Source organism: Dunckerocampus dactyliophorus, chromosome 6 (genome assembly GCF_027744805.1).
Source record: "Dunckerocampus dactyliophorus isolate RoL2022-P2 chromosome 6, RoL_Ddac_1.1, whole genome shotgun sequence".
In the NCBI taxonomy this organism is placed as follows: Eukaryota; Metazoa; Chordata; class Actinopteri; order Syngnathiformes; family Syngnathidae; genus Dunckerocampus; species Dunckerocampus dactyliophorus.
The window spans coordinates 25,978,261-25,999,549 of NC_072824.1; the positions used below are offsets into that span (position 1 = coordinate 25,978,261).

Consider the following 21,289-nt stretch of genomic DNA (forward strand, 5'->3'; position numbering starts at 1 on the left):
ATAAAACAACTTACTTACCGTACTTGTTTTGATCATAGTTTTATTTGAGAAATGTACTCATTGGAGAACTGCCCGCAAGCAGTTTGCCGTTTTTTATGTTTCATTTGAACAACCATTAAAGCGCTTTTTATACAAAACCTAAGCAGTTTTATGTTTTGCAAGTTGTTCTCTGACTGTACCCGAAGCGAACTGTGAAAAACAAAACAAAACTGAGGTACGAACCGAACCGAGTTGTTTTTATATGAAAATGTAAAAACCTGAAATATTTTTATGTATGATTTATTTAATATTTATTTGTATTTTTTATATAAATGTATAAATAAAAATGTGTGATTTGTGTGTTCATTTGTAACTGATCTTACTTTCAATATGTAACAATGCAGTCTCCCTGGTTTTTGTAATTGTCATACATCGGTGGGCTTTGCGTCCACAAACAGCCACACTAAATGTGACTGAGTGGAAGCAGAAGCCAAAACAAAGAAGAATGATGGCTTGACTACTTGTAGATGTGTCTTTATTGGCTTTCCTTGCCATTTCCTCTCTCTTTATCCCCACACTTCATCCGATTCTCTTGTTTCTTCATTTCCTGAAAGGTACTGTTTTGGCCTCAATTGACTATTAATGCGTATTTTTTATAATACCTCTGCCCATGCCGTTGTCTGTTACCATCTGTTAAGCATGTCTGAAACAAGCACCGTTAATTCCGGTGTATAAGCCGCACTGGTGTATAAGCCGCACCCACTAGATTTAGAGGAAAATAGATTTGTATATATATACCTAAGCTGCACCGGTGTATAAGCCGCTCGTGTCCATGTCAAAAAATGTCATATTGTGCTGCGCACAAGTCCGTGAGGACCAGGCAGCTCTTTATTTGACAGGAGTCAATCGTGAGCGATGAAAAAACCCACAACAAGCTTGTCAACCGATTGGAAATTGACTCACGGTGTCATCTTACAAACACTAAATTCATCACACAGCAACTTAACACTCAAAAGGTATACTTAATAAATGTAAAAACCAATACCAATATGAATTTAAAATTTTTAAAAGCTTTGCAGCACTGAAAATAGAAGGATGCTGCTGCAATGCTGTCTCTGTCCACCATAGAGCCTGAGGAGCCCACAGCTGACATCATTGCAGCGCTTGGTCGGACGTAACGCGTTATGGGAAAACTTTAAAAGAGTTGGGTTTTTTTCCCCATTTTAAACTCGTATTGATACTTCGTTTGTATGTTTCTCGGGTACACCATTTGAGTGTTACGTTGCTGTGTGATGAGTTTAGTGTTAAACAGTTCTGAAGTACAGGAGATGTCACGGGATTAGAATTTAGCCATAAATTAGCCGCACCGCTTTATAAGATGCAGGGTTGAAAGTTTTAAGAAAAACGTTAGCGGCTTATACACTGGAATTTACAGTAAACCATCACTATGAGCTTAGGTTCTTGTAACAAAATGTGAAGTTGTTGTGTGTAAGAGTTACTCACAGGCAGGTCATCCCACAGCTGACTTTTTTTCATCTCCAACGACGGCTGTGTCAAGTCAAATTTGGGAATAGGGAACCCTGGGATGGCGTTGTGCAGATGGAATCCAAATGTGACCAACCAGATGTTAACGTCTCAAGAGACAGAGCAGAAGAAAAATCAAATACTCTCTCTGTCAAAATAAACCTACCATAAAAATGATACATGGTACATTACTTTGGAACCTAAAGGCAAAATGGCTCTTTTGATGTTAAAGGTTGCTGACCCCTGGTATCGACAAAAGCACCCATACTCACACCTATTTTACACTCATGTCTTAAGGTTTCTATCATGGTTACAATTACAGAATACTGACAGTCAAGACATATCCAAATAAATCATTTACTCCATTTTACAGTCTCTTTGTCACATTCCATTTTCCTGTTCTGTCTTTTATTTTTTATGTGGCTTGTGTCTGTATTTCTGTTTTGTATTTCTCCCCATACTCCTTTTCTTCCGGCTTGGGGCAGGGCATCAAGGCGCATCTGCAGCCGCTTTCCAATTAGTGGTGTACTTCAGCACCAGAGTTGTGAAAGATAACCAATATGGCAAGTGAGAGATACGGCTGCGTCGGCAGCAGCCTCCTCGATCGCTAAGAATCGGCCATAAATCCTTAGATTAACTGATCGTAACGACCTGCACCGGGTATCTCGAGACTAGCAATGGGACAAGAGCCACGGCATTTGTAAACTATACAGAGCAGCTCTGAAGTACGCTGGTAGCACGACAGGGAGACCAACAGATGCTGTACGAGTATGGTGACCTTTTTATGTTTGTATATTCTTTTTAAATGTTGTTTGTTACGACGTTTGTCGGCGAGCCATTGCAAACTTTATTTTTTTGATAATTCTGCCTCTGTCTCTGCATCCGCGCGCCAATCCTAAACCCAATTGCTACAACCTAACTGCCTTGTTAACTGCACTGCAGGTTTTTAGTGTTACCTGTCACGTATTCTTTGACTTGATGGATTTTGCTGATGGGGTTGTTGCCCCGGAACATGTAGAGATTGAAAGGCTGGGGGTCTCTACCAACCCTTGTCCACGTGCTGATGTCAGGAGTTGTCCACCTTGGTGACAAACATCGGGGTTAGATGAAACGCTGACAAAGCTGTTATGTAAAACAGAATCACATCTCATGCTCAGACTAGGAAAGAGCGAATCAGGGACAGCCTACCTTCCAGCGGGGATGTCATAGTCTCTGTCTCCAAAATGCAGCAGTCGTGTCAGAGGATCATACAGTCCTCCGTGGAAACCAATTACCAGCACAAAGTCTGGGTTTGAATCAAAATAAATCTCTCCGTATGCTGTGTACTGCACCTTTACATATTGAGAGAGGCCTTGCGTCATTCTGGTATTGCAATTAACATACGGCACACAAACACCCTTGGGTTTTTCATTCATTGTGCCACATGTACCTGTTTAAGTAAAAGCCCATTGTTGCTGAAGACAGCCAGTGGGGTTCCGGTGTTATCACACGCAATGTAGAACTCCTCTCCACTGCTGATTTCCATTGCAAAAACATGGCCCTGTGCAATAAACGCAGAACCATTGCTGTCATTGTTAATGTATAACTTACTGTACAGGTGGAGAGTTATGAGATAAGACGTCAACATAAGTGAGTGTGGCGTAAGTTCTTACATTTAACACCAGTTTAAACAATATTCTAATTTTTTAAAGTGGGGCTGCTCCACCAAATGCTTATTGTAGAGATTTCGTATGGTCATTTTACTATGGTCATCAAAAAAAATATATATATTACTGTAAAGCTGAGAAGGCAATTTGTGTAGACATTGCGTGCAAACGCAGAAGAGAGTCGAATTGTGGGAAAACTGGGAATTTACAAAACGTGAAAAAAGACACCCTGAATGTTTTCATTGAGCTGGCTTCATGTTGTAATGATTTTGAAATGTCACGAAATCTGGAAGTGGTAAGAAATTCTAAGATCAAAGGGAATTTGTCGTACGAAAATGCGGGAATTTTAGAAAAAGTGGTAATTTTTGGGGTGTGGAAAATTGTTAGGCTGAATGTCTTCATGTTGGAATGGTTTGAAACGACTGGGAATGCGGAAAAAGTGTCTATTCATTTTCAGTGGGAACTTTCTTGTGAAATTGTGGAATTACGCATCATGTGGGATTTTTTGCATTGTGTCATGAAACAGCTATTGTGTCCTAAATGAGCTGAACATTTTAGATCAGGGGTGTCAAACTCGTGCCATGGAGGGCTGAGACACTGCAGGTTTTCTTTCCAGCCAGTCACTAAAGCAGGTGATTTTAATGATCAACACCTTCAGTTTGAGGGAAGGAGCTCATCAAATAAATCACCTGCTGAAGAAACTGGTTGGAGAGAAAACCTGCAGCGTCTCGGCCCTCCAGGGCACGAGTTTGACACATGTTTTAGATGTTGGAATGGTTTAAATTGTTTGAGAAATGTAGAAATTGTTGCGCGTCAAAAACGAGGTGTAATAAAACTGATGACATGCTGATGACCCCAGTATTTTTGCTGGCCTCCTGCAAACCGAAATGGCATCTTACTCTGTATCTTTTTAGGATTTCTTTGTGTCCGCTTGTTTGATTCCTGATTGCAAATAAATTTCCACCAGGATGGAAAAAATACAAGTATGTACTTGAGTGGAAGACCAGTACCTAATAATAATAATAATAATAATAATAATAATAATAATAATAATAATGATAGTAATATCAACTGCTACAACAGTGGTGTTAAGGGATTTTTTGCAAACACTAATTATAACATCTACATATCTGTCAATTTTGGTCTACATAACCTAAAAATATGCTTCTTAAGTTGCAGAAAACTTGGACGCTCAGACCATTGTCATGCGTGACAATGTGGAAGACCTCAGCGGAACGTACTAGTGATTAGTTCAGCAGACACCAAAGGATTGCTTTTTCTTTGGCTTTTTTGCAGCACATATTGTAAAAAAGGACCGACTTCAACAGGTTCAGTTTGTTTTTGTTGCAAATGCGTAAGACGTGTTTTGGTAGGTTTTCGAGTATGCAAAAAGGCTATTTAGTTGCCGCAATACTACAACTATTACTACTACTACTACTAATAACAATAATAAGAATAAAGAATAAGAAGAAACAATTTAAAGTGGGTCCTGTAGTCACCTATACCACAATCTTGTGCGATAAGTAAAAAAAAAAGTTGTTACCTGCAAGTCGTAGTAAAATGATGTGATTTCAGAGCTGGAGTGGTTGTAAACATGGGTGATCCTGGTGGGGTAGTTCAAGTCAGCATAGAAGAACTGCAGATGTTGCCCCAGACTGTTCCTAGCTGCCACTCGTCTACCCAGACCATCATAACGGTACTGGATGGTCCAGCTGGCGGACTTACTGTAGACCCGAACGAGAAGGCCTGAAGTTTTCCAGAGGAAAATAGCAATGTTAGGTTAAAATAGAAAGGACGTCGTGTGTAAATTACACAGCATCTTTCTGTGGTGTCATCACTTTGTGACAGGATTTTTTTTTTTTTAACAAAAACCCACAGTTGAAAATGTAGCATCCACTCACTCTGGGCGTCATGGTAATGTAAGACAGGCAGGTTATGTTTGTTACGTGTTTTGTATACGGCTGTCAAAGGTAACGTGCTAACAAGTCTTTTTTAGATGGGAGGCGCTGATTTTTTGCCTTGAACTGCGAGCTAAAATTTGGGTTACGAGCTGCTAGTTACCGGCAGGCATAGCCGAGGGCAGCAGGCAGAAGTGGGCGAGCACACACACATCACTCAATGAAATCGCTCAAGGAAATTTATTAGCGTTATTATCAGGATTTATGAGCGATTTCTCAGCGTTTGTGCTTGAATTGCTGTTTTTGTCCAAGATGTCAGAATAACATTGGCATGATGAAAGACCCGCTGTGTCATACTCCCACGTCGTTGAAAAGAAAAGTGTGATAAAGTGTGTGTAAAAGCACTCCGGCACTTTATTTTTTGTCAGTTGTCAATATTTATTTTTCTAACGCCCTCTTTTCATTTCACTTAGTTGTTGGGCGCTTTTGCAAACCTTTATTTGTGACGTTAGTCACAGTTATATTTCGTGAGATGAATTGCTTGAAAAGAACAGGACAGTTTACCTTACTAATGTCTACTTGTTGTACGTTGTGTTTGTTGTTTACACATTGACGTCCATTCTGTGTTGTGCTGTTTAATAAACACACATTTGCATAAAACAAACATATTATCCAGTCTCATGTTGATAGGTGTATTCAAAACTTTAAAATCATCTTTCAAAGGCACACTTATCATAGATAAAAACTTTGTTCTACATGCGATTGTGATTAATTACGAGTTAACGCGCAATTAATCATGATTAAATATTTTAATTGATTGACTGTTCTAGTTTTGTATAAGCGGGTGAACTTACAAAATCAGCAAGGGATCAAATACGTAATTCCCCCCACTGTCAGATCAAACAAATATTTATAATATAGTCAATATTGTCATCACAGTCACCTTCATGGTCAGCAAATGCATTAACTGCATCAGCAGGATATGATGTGTTAATAAGTTATTCATGAATGAAAAGTTCATTTCAAGACACAGCTGGCTCCTACCTTTGGAGTTGTATTCAAATATTTCTGCCCCTCGCTGTCTCAGAAAACCATCTTCATCCAGTTTGTACTGAACGTCTCCCAAACGGGTGATCCTGTCTCTGAGGTCGTAACGAAGAGGCGTCAACCGACCGCTGTTTCCAGGATTCAGCAAATGTAAGTTCCCATTGAGGTCGTAATTGTACCTGCAAGGCCAGTTTATGATGTTGTTAGCAATTGCGGTCCTCGGATAAAGCGATTTTTAAACATCCTCGTATGGCGATCTTACCTCCACATCATCTTCTCATTGAGGGAGACCGTCTGCAACTGTCCATCGACATCATACTCATAGCCATATTTCGTCGTGTTGGCAAATGGTCCTATTTTAATCTCACGCTTGGTGACTCTGCCCATGGTGTCGTACTGGATGGTGATCCAGTACATCAGAGACCTAAAGATCTCATACTGAATCTCCTTAATGCGACCATGCTGGTCAAAGTGTTTGGTGTAGGTCATAACTGCTGTGGAAATGATCTAAAAAAAAAAAAAAAAGGGTAGAAACAAGTTGAGACAATTAAATTGTGTAACAATCCTATGTAATGTAAGGGTACATCATTACAACACTTAAGAATGTTGAAACGTGATTTGAAAACAAAGTTAAGACTCTTATACGATTAGCACTGCTTCACTATTTTTTTTTTTTTTTACACTTGTAGGACACTTAACTTAAAAACAAAGTTAACATTTTACATCTTTTACACCAGTGGTCCCCAACCTTTTTTGACCAACAAATCACCCACGGACCAGGGGTGGGGGGGGGATGGGGGGGTTGTACATTATAGCGATCTAATTAATCTTATTTATTATGTCGAGATTACACTGTTACATCGCTGTTTGACGTGTGTGGTAAAAGGCAGTGTGCTAGCATGAATTAACTTGAGACAAATGTGCACATTAGCACTCAATACGTCATCAAAACTTACCTCCTACTTTGGATCTTAGGCGTAATAAAAAAATGAACCAAATTTTTAGGTAAATATATTGTAGTGCGATATAAAAATGTCTACAGTATGATATAATCCTCTATCGTTTATATCAGAAGTTTAACATTTGGGCTGTGGTTCGCTCGGCTAAAGTAATGGCAGCAATGCTACTGCTTTGCAGTACCCGGAGGCTAAACCAACAAAACCCGAAGAGGAGTTGGTGCCAAAAAGAGGGAAGGACTCCATTATTTAACTTTGGTTTGGATTTAAAAAGTCAGACACTGACCAAACAATGCTAATTTCAACTATCAACTTAAAACCGGAAGAGCCTCTCTCCGGGCTCTGGGCGCCTCTGGCTCCCTCTGGTGGACAGAGGCAGCTGAATGAATCATTGCAGCGCCCCAACAGCCATGGCCAATGAAATGCTTTGCTGGGATGAAATGCATGATGGGAAGTCGTTAAAATAGTTGTTTTGTTTTTTTAAACTCGTATAGGTACTTGTATATTTCTACCTTTTCAGTGTTAAGTTGCTGTGTGATGAGTCTAGCGCTTTTTATAAGATGACACCGTGAGTCGGACTGTTATACTGAGTAATGACCTCCTGCGATTTCCAATGGGTTGACAAGCTCATCGTGAGTTTTCTCACAGCTCATGATGGGCTCCTGTCTTATACACCGGAAATTACGGCAAAACCATGAAAAAAAATCACACCAAACGAGCAGGAAAGAGTCGTTGTCCGAAGACGTCGTCTATGAAAAGCAGACCCGCAGACACCAAGAAGTTACAGATGTCATCTATGAATTCGTATGTGCCAGAGCTTGAAAACCACCTTTTGTCATTAAAGTCTCTTGGCCATCCTGGTGAAACATGTTTGCTGACTTTTGAGAATTGTGTTTATTGGAGAATTACCTGGTCGCAGTTTGTAGTTTTTTATGTTTCATTTGAAAAATAAAAATTAGTTATTTACACAAAAACTAAACATGTTTTGTTGCATTTGTCAGATCTAATAAGACAACCTCTCTTTGTACACACACGTGTCACTTCATTTAAATAAACCCATGTTGTCTTACCTGGTTGATATCATAATAGATGACTCCAAACTTTCCAAACTGCTCGACTTTCCCTGAGATGTCATCAAACTGATAGAGGTCGATTGGCAGCGGCGTCTCGTTGATGACAGCCTGCATGCTGGTGACTCTGAAACTGTTGTCGTAGGTGTAGTCAAAACGTGCGTTCACCATCCCGTCCTCGCTGAAGCGGAATATCTGCCGGTCAACCAGTGGGCCGATTTGCCGGTAGCGGATTGAGCAGATGAAGCCTTCACTCTGCAAGTTGACAGTCTTCAGCACGCCAGCAGTCTCATCATATGTGAAGCTGACCCGCGTTGAATCATACAGGATCTCTGCCAGCTTGTTCTGAGGAGAGGAATAAAAAAAAAAAAAAAAAGATGTAGTGTGTTTACAACACCAGCTCCTGCCTCCCATCCCGCATCTCGCATCCCATCAGCTTCTGTGCAGTTGATACAAGCTGTCAAACATCAATGTTTAGTCACTGCTGCAGCTTCTACTAAGGCGTATCAGACCTCAGCACCCGAGGGACCATCTGACATTGTTAGTGTGCGTCCAGATTTCTCTGTACTGTGTTAAATTGATCTTGCTGCTGAAGAAGACACATGTGCAGACCCGTCTGAAAATGATGAATTACTGTCAAACATGGATGCAACATAGATGCAATCTGCATTTTACCTTGTTCCTTTGTACTTGGATTGGATGTAATCGAATCTAAACCTAGCCTAATCCAATTCGTCCAATGTAGTGTACCTTTAACCTTTTAAAACCATCGGATCCCGGGGCAAAGGGCAGTTGGGATGCTTCTGTGTTGCTACGGCAACTGCTGTGCAACTGCTTGTATCAATAGACACTTGCTATACAGCCGAGTAACTGGAAGAACGTCAGCTAAAAGCTCAACCTAAGAAAGACAAGACAGTTTCGACCACAAGCAATTAAATGGACACTATGGGCGAGAACAAGTCAGAGAAGGTCATGTCATGAAAATGTGTAAAACAAACACTAATGTGACAAATGTGTGACAATGTGGCACTGTTTGAAAGCTAACACTTAGAGGCTATCTGCACGCAAACGTTCAAAACGGCAAAGTATTTTATCGTTTCAGCCTCATTTCCACACGGAAACGGTGTTCTGGGTGCCTTAGCCTTAACAGTACATGTATCATTCCTACCGCTAAAACTCACTGAATGAGCATTTTTATTTACAATTACCCAGTAGAATAGATATTGCGTGTAAAATATGTAAACTGGGGTTGTCAAATTATAGCATTAATTGTGATTAATTAATTACATTACATCACTTACATTTATTTTTAATCGTGTTAATCTAATTTTTAATCTCTAACTTTACAGTTTCTGTATGTGAGTTGCCTTTTTATAAAAATCCATTTTCATGTGTTGGGCCTCTTGTGCTTGTGTGGTTGGGGGTGAAAAACAATGGTCAGTCACATTCTGAAGTGAACACTGACTGGCTGTCATTGTGTTTGGGCTTGTTGAGTATAAGATGATAGGCTCCCATTATAGTTGGGAAGGCAAGGTGAGAAGTGGAGAGGTGACGTAAAAATGGAGGACCATGTGAGCGTTGTCGGTCCACTGAATGGGAAATGTACATTTCAAAAACGCTCCGAAAACAACACTGATAATGGTAGAGTGATATGCCTTCTTTGTTAGGGCTTTCCTCAACACTGAAGCAGCTCGAGTTGAGCTTACCATATCAATGCAAAGCACCCACAGATGTTAGCAATTTAGCGAGCCATAGCAAAGCTTTTAACTCGAGGAGCAAGCCTGCGACCGACAGGCTGATGATGAATGTTCTTGCCAGTTCTAGATTACAGATTCATTACAGATCATAATTAATTAATCTCTCTTTTTTTATCTCTTGACAGCACAAGTAAAAACACATTCTACAGTAGCCTTTAAAGTGATACCAAGATCATCCTGAGAAAAAATCGTGCTTATTTTGGATATGTCTTTTTTGAGAAAACTGGCACTCCTACTCTTAAGAGGTTAAACCCTGAAAAAAAATGCACCTACCTGTCTGCGGTAATTGTACAATATACGACGTCCAGTCCCAAGATGTGCAACTCTGAGGAGCTGGAGAGAGAAAAAGTCGTAAAATGTTAATATCATCACCATATATGTGGACAATATCCATTACCCTTGAGAGATTGGCTGCTCTCAGATACTGAGATTTCTGAGACTAAAACTTGCAAATTAGAGAGAGTCGGCACAAGTGTGAAGCTTTTACTTCGAGACACAAGGATCTCTGGTGGGAAGCTGCTTTCAGGAACTCCTGTCAAATGACGTATGTAATGCCTGTCATCAGTGTTACTGATGCACACACCTGTCCATCTTCAGAGTAGTCCACAGTAACTGAGGCGTTGCTCTCAGGGGGAGTGTAGATATTTCTGTAGTAGCCGATGGATCTGATGGTTTGCATGGTATGTCGAGCCACGCTCGGCATAGTGACGGCTGACAGGCGGTCCCCTGAGTCGTAATCGAAAATGTACTGGTGCTGGCTGTGAAGCAGTAAGACCATGGACTGTCGAGAGAGCAGAAGACAGGAACACTAAGTCACATACATAGAAAAAGTACGGGTATTACCTTAACTTCAAGCAACACATCCTTCCAATGGATACATAGTAGATCTGTTTGTGAAAATGACAACTTGTCAAGAGCCCTATCCCAAATGTCTGCATTGTGGGATGCGAGCCTGACATCAATCAACTGGCAGGACTCCTGTTATTTAACCTTTTTAATCAATCTTTATCTTGATATTTTGTGCCATTTGGTGAAGCTGTGCCCTCTGTCCCTTGTGTAAAATTCGTTGCTGCACCAATGTCTGTGCTTGCATTTTAAGTAGAGTTTATTCATACCCTTGGGGACATTAGCAAGCCGTTGACATTATCCGTTTAGCTCAGGCAAATGCAATTTGGTGTCGCGTCCTGTACATGCTCGACTGTAAATACCCGCCAACAAATGCAAAACACAATCATTAATTACTCATTTTTAATTATAGCCGCACCAAATCAGCTGAGGCTGATTAATCCGTCATCTTGGAGGTGTGTTTGGGCTCGCTATCAGTTTGAATGCAGCCCGGTTTCCAAAGGGAAGGGATTATGCTGTGCTTAAGAATGTCACAATACATGCTGGAATTCAATGAACCGCAACCCCTCAGTGCCGGCAGCACTCATGCAGCCCCAGACCATGACATTACCCCAGCAATGCTTGACTGATGGCAAGACACAATGATCTTCAAATCAGTGTGTCCTCGCTTGTGTTGCCAGCTATTTAGCTAATAATGGATGTATGTTGAATCATCTTCACCTCTACAAGTTTCATATGTACTAAATACTTGAAATCAGTGGTGTCCAATTTTTTTTCCCCAAGGGATGCACACTTAAATGATACAGGCGGCATTTTGATGTTTTTCATTTTGTAAAAAAGGTTAGAACCAATCCAATATCCCAAGAAGTTACAGGTGGTCCTCCTCGTTTTACGTCATTCCGCATTACGTTTTGTGGTTATAAACGCACTCTCACAAAAAAAATAATAATAGTATTAAAAGTATTAAAACAAACGGGCAGGGACACATTCACTCACCAAGCTAAAGAAAAGATTTTTAAAAAAGTGGTGGACTGGCTGTCGGAGTATGTGCGAACAGAAGAACAAGAGGTGAAACTGGGTGAGATTTTAGCTTTTTTTGTTGTTGTTCGCGTGCAAAAGGGCGGCTCTAAACATGCTGCAAAGCCAAAGAAGCAAGCAAGGTTTCAGAGTGAAAAGTGTGGACTGAATGTGAGGCGTAACCCACATGTTTTACTGCTGGGCTTTTATTCTGGTGGCCACACATACTGGATACGCCGATTTTGTGTTGCCGAAGGGACACAAACTTTTTTATTTAGACGAAAGTAAACACATACAACATATATGGCATCAATTCCAATTAAATTTCCAGGATAAAATAATGCCAGGACAGACTACTGCAAAACAGAAAAGAAGTAAGGAAATTTAAGTATTCATAATTAACAAAATAAATGGTAAACAAGACAAAGAAATGGAAAATAAATTTATAAACTAAGAGTTTTCTACAAGATTCAGATTGTTAATTGTATGAGATAGTTCCACGACTTGTTTTGTCTGAAAAATAGGGGCGGAACATTGACAGTAACCCCTCGTTTATGGCGGTTTATTGGTTCCAGACATTAGTGAATTTCTGCAAAAATAGAATTCCTTATTGATAAATCAATTATTTTCGTAGTTAGATCATACAAAAACTGTTTATGACCTTCTAAATATGTTTTTTAACATCATTAGAGCCCTCTAGACATGACACCTAGTGACCACTGGAAAACACTACATAGCATTACTGAATGCACCCTCTGAATGGCTTACATTTGCATTTTAGTTAATTTAGCCATTTTTATGATTTTAAATGCTTCATTTAGGCAAACAAATACATAGAATCTGCTTAAATATGCATTTTTCTACTAATAATAGGCCAAATTCAGAATGAGGACCGCACGGTGGCTGGTTAGCATGTTGGCCACACAGTCAGGAGATCGGAAGGACCCACCACCAGTACTTGACACTATTCTGTCTCACTTTCTTCATTAATGGAAGCGAGAACGTGAAGAAATAGGAAATGGAGCTGGAGCTGTGCCATCCATGTCCACGCTACATCCACCAGAGCCCCACGGACACTTACTGTATGAAGGTGCGTTTACAAACCCTGCGTCACGAAACTTCTAGCTCACCTTGTGATAAATTGCACTATCGAGGTACTTTCTACCATTTATGAAAGACACAATGTTCCTGTCTTTCACCACACTTAACGAGGTGGCTTGTTTCCTCCTCGCTCCGAAAGTGTGGGGTTTTGCGTGTCGTCATGTTTACAAGTAGTTCCTGCCAAAGACACAAGATTCCTTTCGAATAGAACATGCGCAGAGAAAAATAATGTTCCTTTCGATCGGGATATCCCGATAGGCGTATACATGACCCAATATTTGGGTTAGAAACGGAGTAACCTGGGGTAATATTCAGGTTTTTAAAAAACAGAATATGAGCATATTCCGGTTTTTCAAAAGGGTTATTGGTGTATACATGGCTGTGCGCAACCGGGTTATTCCTTATATTCCGGTTATGATAGGATTATTTGACTGCATGTAAAGGTACTCAATGTTTTCTCTTCTTTCAATGAGACAAACAGGGTGCCGTCTTTGTCATCTTCAGGAAACCTTGATAATAGCAACTATTTTTTCGGAATTACCTTTGCCAACACAGATTTGTGTTATTTATTCCCTATTTGGTACTGCACATACAAAGCCAACAAATACTTTTATGATTCCACTTTAATAAGTGACCTTCTTTTTAAAATGCCAAACCTTGTTCCAAAATCAGTACTGCCATTCACACCTGAGGCAAGTCTTTTAAGATTCTGAATAAAAATCTATTAAAGTTTTTAAATCAATCAAAGTGAAAACAGCTGGCATTCCAGCAGTGGTACACTGCTTGGGCAGCAGTCGGTGGCTTGCTCAAGGGCATCTCAGCCTTGAACAGAGAAGGGAACAGTTACTGAGCAGCTCATTCCTGCCAAGTAATTGAACCGGCAGTGTGATGGCTGCCTGGTTTTAGCCTTAATGAGCCTTAATGCGGTCTTATCAAGATCTCGGACTTGACTTGCCTCGGCTAAAACACTGAGGAAAATCTAGAGAATGTTGGATTACAAAACTAGGCTATATATTTTTTGAATGTTTTAACTCCAAACATTTTGAATGACCGAAGTTGATATGAAAATGTCTCCTCTCCTAAGTGAGGGAGCAGCCAGAATGACAAGGTGTCAAAGAAAGCTTTTAAGCAGTGACTGTGAAGGTTATCTAACAAGGTGGAAAGGAATCCAGGTACGATATATGGACATGCTGGCACTGTGGCCCACCCCCTGAGGTAGCTGGATGCTCCCTTAAACTTCAGACAACAAAACACTTACACCACATTAACTTAAAACCCTTTTCCTTGCACGGTCGCTACTCATCTAACCATGCCCTCACCCGCCCAGTTCTATAGCATAAAGCAGGCCGGTGTTTTCCTCTTTTTTAAATGAATTTTCTTAACAACTGCACTTGGCTCTGTTTGGGGTCGTCAAGTTTCCACTACTGATAAATGTTGCATCGATACAAAGACGGCCACACATGCACAAACGCGGCATGGCCGACTGTATTGCAATCGCTCCTCTACGGTTACATTGAACAACTTTCATGGTAGAAAGCATGGACTCCACTAAGTAAATCAAGCAATGCGGTCGCTGATGAACAATTATACTCGCGACCATGGAGAGATCAAAATGACGTGATGTCATGTAAATAAGATAAATAAGTTCAGACTATTTAGTTTGTTTAAAAAGAGCAATGTACAGTGGATCGCTGCATGCGCACAATTAAGCATTCAAGCCCCCCCAAATTTGCGTATTTTTGGTAAAATAAATTAATTTTTATTTATTTATTTATTTATTATTATTATTATGTATTACACTATTTTTATTTTATTTTGTTTTTCTCTTCAAAAAGAGGCCACTGTTTCCCTAATTTCCAAAAAGATAACGACATTTTGTAATGATGTGTTTTGTTTCGTTTGTTTGTTAGAAATGACTACATGGACATGTAATCGTATATCAAATATACAATCGGAGTCGAGTAATTTGAGTGCAACCATATTTCGTGTCAAAAAGGGGATCATCACCCCAGTGGTTCTGCTGTGTGTGGACGTGTTTCACCTGTACAGTATGCTTTCGTTTATTGGTGAAACTGAAACAAGGATGCGACAAGGCACACCTGCATTCGCGTTCCAGTTTGTGGTGTTCGTAAGCATAGCGGCTGCAACAGGATAATGCAGTATATTTGCTCTTCGTTAACTTCCAAGCTACTTCATATTTCCAAGCTACTTCGAACGCTCTCTTCCTTCCTCTCCAGTATCTTCCATCACGGTTTAGTACTCCTATACCTTTTATTTTGCAGGTTCCTGTTTTTTTGGGCATGGTCTTTTCACTCTTTCCTTGTCTTCCTGCCAGCCTCGTTGCTTCACTCCAGCTACCCCCTTGGCTGGCTATGTTTTTTTTGCTGTAGACAGACTATTTAGTCCTTCACCGTGCCTTTTTGTTTTTTCCTTGTTGTTTCATTGTTGCATGAGAGTATTCTGACTTTTTCTGTATCTCATGCTTCTGGATAATCACTCTCTTTGTAAGAAACCATTAAAAGACTTGTTTTTTGTTGTTTTTTTTTTAAATGCTGTCATTGCCTCCTTAGCTGAATCTAAAAACGCTACAACCAGACGAGAGATGTCTCTTAGTAGCGACTTTGACGCAGTTTTTTTCCCTCACTTACTGTGGGACAGGACACTTTCCACAGGGGACATGCTTCAGATAGTTTGCTTCCTCTGTCTGACTAACATTTCCCGTGATAACCTTGCTTTGTGTGTGCAAGGAACAGAGAACAAACCTTTTAAGTGACTGTGCTTTTTGGTGTGTGTATTCTCTCTTTTTATCATGCCTCTGTAGACACTTCTGTCTATCCACTTCACTGAGAGAAAGGAGCATGTGGGCTCTTCTGTGTGAGCCCACCTGTGTAGCATCTGCCTCTCCTTGAGTTGGTAGGATTACTGTGTATGACTGTGTTTATGCATATGCTGTCTAGCTTCATTTGAATATAACGTTGATGCTGTCCGTTATGACATTCTCACATTATAAAGAGAAGGACATAGCAATGAATGTGGAAGAAAATACACTCTATAGTATATGTATAAATGTACATACAGGTATGAAGCTGAAATTTGCCTTTACCTTATCCAGGTAAGTGTAACTCCATGTCTTTCCATCAGAAAACACTCTGGAAATAATTCTTCCCTGACTGTCATACTCCCACTTCTCTGTGGTTGGACCCCTCTGCAGACCAGTCACCTGGCCCGTACTGGACAAACACAAGAACACACCAGTTAATACACGCGCTAACAAAATAAAAGTACACACACACACACACACATACAGTATATACTGTATACAGCCATGGAAAAAATTATTAGACCACCCTTGTTTCTTCAGTTTCTTTTTCATTTTAATGCCTGATGCAACTAAAGATACCTTTTTTTGGACAAATATAACAATGACAACAAAAATAGCTCAAAAGAGTCAGTTTTTTGGCAGTACAATGCTATAGCTACTATATTTTTCCAAGCAAATGTACCTTTAGATGTACCAGGCATTAAAATGGATCGATAAACTGAAGAAACAAGGGTGGTCTTAAAATTTTGATCAGGAGTGTCAATCTCGAGAAGGTCACAATATTTCCGCAAGATCTTGTGAATTCTTCAAGTCCCAACGTTAGGAAGTCCATGTATGGCAATGTACCCATGTACGGGTGTCTCATGGTAACAGGAAGCAGCTCAGTATTGTTTGGCACTTTTTTTTTTAAAATGGCAGCCAGAAAGTGTTTTTTGGATGTAAGAATTGTGTATCTGAACCGAAGTAAGGCAGCAGTTGTTTTCTGGGGAGCTAAAGACCTACCTCATGATCACTGCTTCTTGCCACTTCACGGACAGCTGTTTCGTGAACAAAGCGCAAAGCGACACCAAATTCTCCAACAGTCATCCGATCATAGCCAATACCCAATTCTTCTTTACTGTTTGGTTTGGTTTGGTTTGGTTTAGTTTATTTGAACATGAAGGTTACAATGGAATACATCTCGTGAATCATTCTTTGACAGTTCCACATGTCCAAAAGGAGTAGGAAGAAGCAAAGCTTATTTAATCCTACCCCCCATCCATTCTACATCTAGTACAGTACATGTAGTTCACTTCCTGGATTCCATGTCATGTTTTCAGTGATAGTCAGGATAACACATAATAGATAACGGTGAGATAACCCTCCTCCCCCCTGTTTGCTGATAACCATTAGCATGCAACCAGTTGAGGGGGCGTGTCTCTACGCTGCTTTTAGCAGGGGTGGGTTAGGGGGGCTGGAGCCGACCTTCAGTCCCTGTCCAATTGCAACAAAATAGGTGTGATCGAGGAAGGAGGCTGCCAAATCGGAACGTTTCGGACAAGAGCGGAAGAAGAATGCAAATGTTGAGATTTATGGGATATTTTATCATAAGAACCTTACTGTGGTGCCCTACTGGGATACAATACCATTTAAAAAGCCTCAGAAATGAGCAGGACAGGGCCTTTTTAAAGTATTGTGTTGGTCTTCCAAAGTGTGCCTTGACATAATTACATAAATGAACTAATTGGATTGCATAACACTCCCGACTGAGGATCGGGGACAACATGCTTACCTGGAGTACGTCAGGTTAACAGAAAGTAGTTTGCTGCTTGGGACCCACAGCGTCGGATGGCCTTGTGTGTCGTAAATGATCTTCAGTTGAAACTTCCTGTGATCGTCATAGATTTTCTCTGTTCGCAGCGTACGGTCGTAATCTACAGACAAAAGGTTTCTTCCATTTACCTAAGAGTGAAAAAACACAGAAGGGCAGTGAGATCTTGGCAGATGCAAGGTGAAGTGGAGACTGTTGCCCAGTGTTGGTATGAGGAAGTGGTCGGAGAGTGTTGACAATGCAGCAGTAAGAAACAATTTTACTCACTTGCCAAAGATTTTACACATAAAGAGACAGTTGTAAGAAATGACTAATCAAGACCAAACAGCTTGTGGATGCATCTGGTCATCTTCAGGTGTCTAAATTTGAAAATCTTGTGTTGAATATCATCCACGGTAACTCAACAATCTGCTCACTTTCATAGGATTTGCAAACCTGGCGATAAAAGACATTTCATTCTATCAAGAAAAAAGAGAAACCTCCTTTTAATATTCATTTAAAAGACCAAAACTAAGTTTCCATTACAACTAGTCAAATTATTTTTTTGTTTTGCTATTGAATAGTTTTGAAAACCCTTAAAAACACAGCAATGCCATGCAATACAAAACGTGACTGGTAAGCCTTGTTGTCAATCACAGAGGTCAGACATTTCTTGGAGTTACTTACTTTTGTTGACTTTTTCATACTGTGTCTCTCTCCTACCATTACCAAACCTACCATTAATATGATGGACTTTTTTATATCTTTCTGAAGGGGGAAACTTAAAACATCAGCCGGGAATCCATATTTTCCTTCACCCAGGTTTGTAGAAAATTAGTAGAAAATAGTCTGAACAATACGGTGCAATGCCGAGTGAGTTCTCCTTTTCTGCATTGGGAGGTTACTCACCCTAAGCTTTCTTCCAAATACAATGACTTTTCCTCGTGTCTGTTCCTTCCTGAACCGCCACTCCACCAGATTTTGGCCATTCTCTCCTGGAAGTGTCATGTTCCGTCGTGCTATAGTTGGGTTGGCGGCACCTGCATTTCCACCCAAACAGACGTTATTTAGACTTTTCAGTTTTTCATACATTCTCTCATTCCTGAGGTACTACTGAATTAGTTTGCAGTGGTGTAGAACTAATATACGACTCACAAGAAGTTTCCGATACATTTTGAGCTTCTCCAATATTCAATGCTTCACGCAGAGCTTGCTGTTCTCTAACGAAACAGTTGTAGCTAGTGTACAATATGTGTAGAGTTACTGACCTCAGACAGTGACTGTGTCAGTGTATTGTCTAATATACTGTATAGCAGGCAACAGAGTGAACATGTCCAAATAGCGTCTAATGTGTCTTTATTTTGTATAAGTGTCATTGATACGACATATAGTACATCTTCAATGATTTTCCTAATCAAGAATTGGGAATGAACAGTAAGAGAATGAGTTATTATTAGTGTGTGGTAGAGCGTTTACATACCTGCCAGAATATGAGGCTCTGTCTGATAGTGTGTATCCATCCCATTGGCATAGGTGACTCTAAGAGAGTGGTCTTTCCCCACTTGGTAGCTGTTACGTAGCTGGTCTATGAGGGGATGGGGGTGTTTGGGGGGCAGAGGGCGGGCGATGACATACTGTATGATTACCAGAGAAAAAGCTGTACATTTCTTAAAATTGAAAAAAGTGAAGGCATTGAAAATATGAAGGTGTGCTATGATGCGGATGAACTAGGAGGAGAGAAAACAGTTCAACGAATCATGTTTGAAGCTGCTAATAGAGCACAGAGCAGGTATTACATTGTCTTTTAATTAGTTTTCCCTTGACCTGACACGACTAATGGCCACTAACATGAGACGGTGTGTGTGTGTGTGTGTGTGTATAAATGAGGAAGAACAAATGAATGAACAGGAGGCCATCAGACAATGTTAGGGTTTTCATACGAAGAGCTATTATGATTTCAAATACAGGGTGCCCCAAAATATGTGATGTCATTTCGTTGTCTACTAAAAGAAAGGAAAATGATCTCAAATGTTAACAAGATATGTAACATCAATTAAGTTTAATGTTTAAGACCAGGGTGTCCAAACTTTTTCATCCAGGGCTGCATCTGAAATTGAAGGGGCACTTTAATTTTTATTTTACATTAGAGATGCTAAAACCAATCCAATGTAGGTCAATATATGCTAAGCTATCTGAACAAAACATCTTAGCTTTGTGTTAAAGATGACAAAGAAAATGTCACTAATATCTAATAATATATCTCATTAATAATGCATTTTCAAACAATGCCGATAGTCAATAAAAAACAAGCAATGGGCCCAAAATAGCCCCAGGGCCGCTATTTGGACACCCCTGGTTGACAGAGAATGATCGAGGCGCTGCAGAATGTTACATAGGATGTGATACAGTGCATTTGGCAGGTGTCATGTCATAAATGGTGCATATATTTCTGACATATTTGTGAAATCCACTATAAAACCTAAAGATGTTTGAATATGGTGTTAGAATTTTTATAAATAGGTTTTTTAACACAAATTGTATGAGTTTTGTTCTTATGACGGCGATGTAAGTTGAGTGTCAGTGAAGCTAAATGATACCTAAATTAACACCTAAGTCATTCACACTTTACACAGAACACATGAAGGGCGTATAAAATACAATAATAAAAAGATTAAATACGAGAATCAAATCACTGTGGTTGGTTGGCACACTTGTTGGGGCGTTGCAAGGAATGGTGAGACAGGCATGAGGAAGTCTCAATAATAAGACCACTACGCTGCTTGGTTATCACTGTCTATTTCATAGGAGCAGATCCTTTAACATGTTGAAAGATGCCATCTTTATCCTTGGTGATGACAGCAACGTTAGGGCATGCAGCCAATGTTGATCGGCTTTTGTCTACTCTCTGACTGAACATTTTACAATGTCTAATTCCACTTCACTTTTCACTTTCCTTTTCTTTGATGCACTGCTATCAGAAGAGTCTGCCTCATGCCTGGCAGGCATAATGAAGGGGAAAGGTTAACTAAAAGAACAAAAGTGACGTCGCCACATGCGGTTACGTACGCATTTTTCCGCCGCATCTATGTAACTACTTCTCTTTTTCTCTTTGTACAGTGCTAAGAATTTATCTGTGCACATACATAACTGTGAAAATTGTAACACGAGGACTGCCTGTACATATTTTTTTGGAATGCCTGTATGTCATCTTCAAATTCTCTCTTAACCTGAAGAAACTCAAGGATGAATTAAATACTGTGTTCTGAAACCAAGGCAGTTGATTCTGTTATTGTTTACAAGCTCAAAGAAGAGCTCATGGGACTTTGTAGACTGGCTGCATACTGAGCCAGCGTGAGATGAAACCATAAATAATGTACATATATTGATGCATAGGAATGCTTCACCGGTCGATAGCGTTGAATAACTTATTACATTTATGTCGATGCTGCTCCGCTGTGTTTGTCTCATACTCTGGGCACACGGAAACAAGTCATTGCTGGTCACACATGACCTTGGTTGAACTGTGTCATTAATACACATTGAAGTACGACAATGCTACATGTATGATTTGTCTCCTTGTTCAGGCTCAGCGCGACAAACGACGACAGTGGATCAACAACAGCACACGTTTTCCAGTCCCTCGCTTATCTTGCATCAACTGTTTTGAATGAATTCATTCTGAATCCTTATGAATTTGGGCAATCATTTGGGATTAGAGTAATCTACCATATGTATCAATGAGATTATTTGAAGTAGTCCCTGCAAAGCAGTGGAGGCACACAGGAATTTACAACAACCAGCAGATAAGAGCATTTCATTCAGGTCCAGGTAACAAACA

General features: G+C 40.0%; 1 protein-coding gene across 7 annotated transcripts in view; it reads right to left on the reverse strand.

Moving 5' to 3' along the window:
• The window catches only part of tenm3 (teneurin transmembrane protein 3), a 247,966-nt gene that overhangs the window by 3,438 nt on the left and 223,239 nt on the right, over positions 1-21,289 (reverse strand). For all 7 annotated transcript variants that reach the window (XM_054779774.1, XM_054779773.1, XM_054779772.1 and 4 more), the window contains 14 exons: positions 18,932-19,036; positions 18,361-18,491; positions 17,434-17,603; positions 15,945-16,071; positions 10,461-10,658; positions 10,151-10,210; positions 8,121-8,465; positions 6,357-6,601; positions 6,092-6,273; positions 4,693-4,895; positions 2,933-3,043; positions 2,692-2,834; positions 2,460-2,584; positions 1,483-1,613 (listed from right to left, as the gene is read on the reverse strand). In XM_054779774.1, coding sequence (XP_054635749.1) covers positions 1,483-1,613; positions 2,460-2,584; positions 2,692-2,834; positions 2,933-3,043; positions 4,693-4,895; positions 6,092-6,273; positions 6,357-6,601; positions 8,121-8,465; positions 10,151-10,210; positions 10,461-10,658; positions 15,945-16,071; positions 17,434-17,603; positions 18,361-18,491; positions 18,932-19,036 — 2,276 coding nt within the window. The remainder of the gene's footprint in view (positions 1-1,482; positions 1,614-2,459; positions 2,585-2,691; positions 2,835-2,932; positions 3,044-4,692; positions 4,896-6,091; positions 6,274-6,356; positions 6,602-8,120; positions 8,466-10,150; positions 10,211-10,460; positions 10,659-15,944; positions 16,072-17,433; positions 17,604-18,360; positions 18,492-18,931; positions 19,037-21,289) is intronic.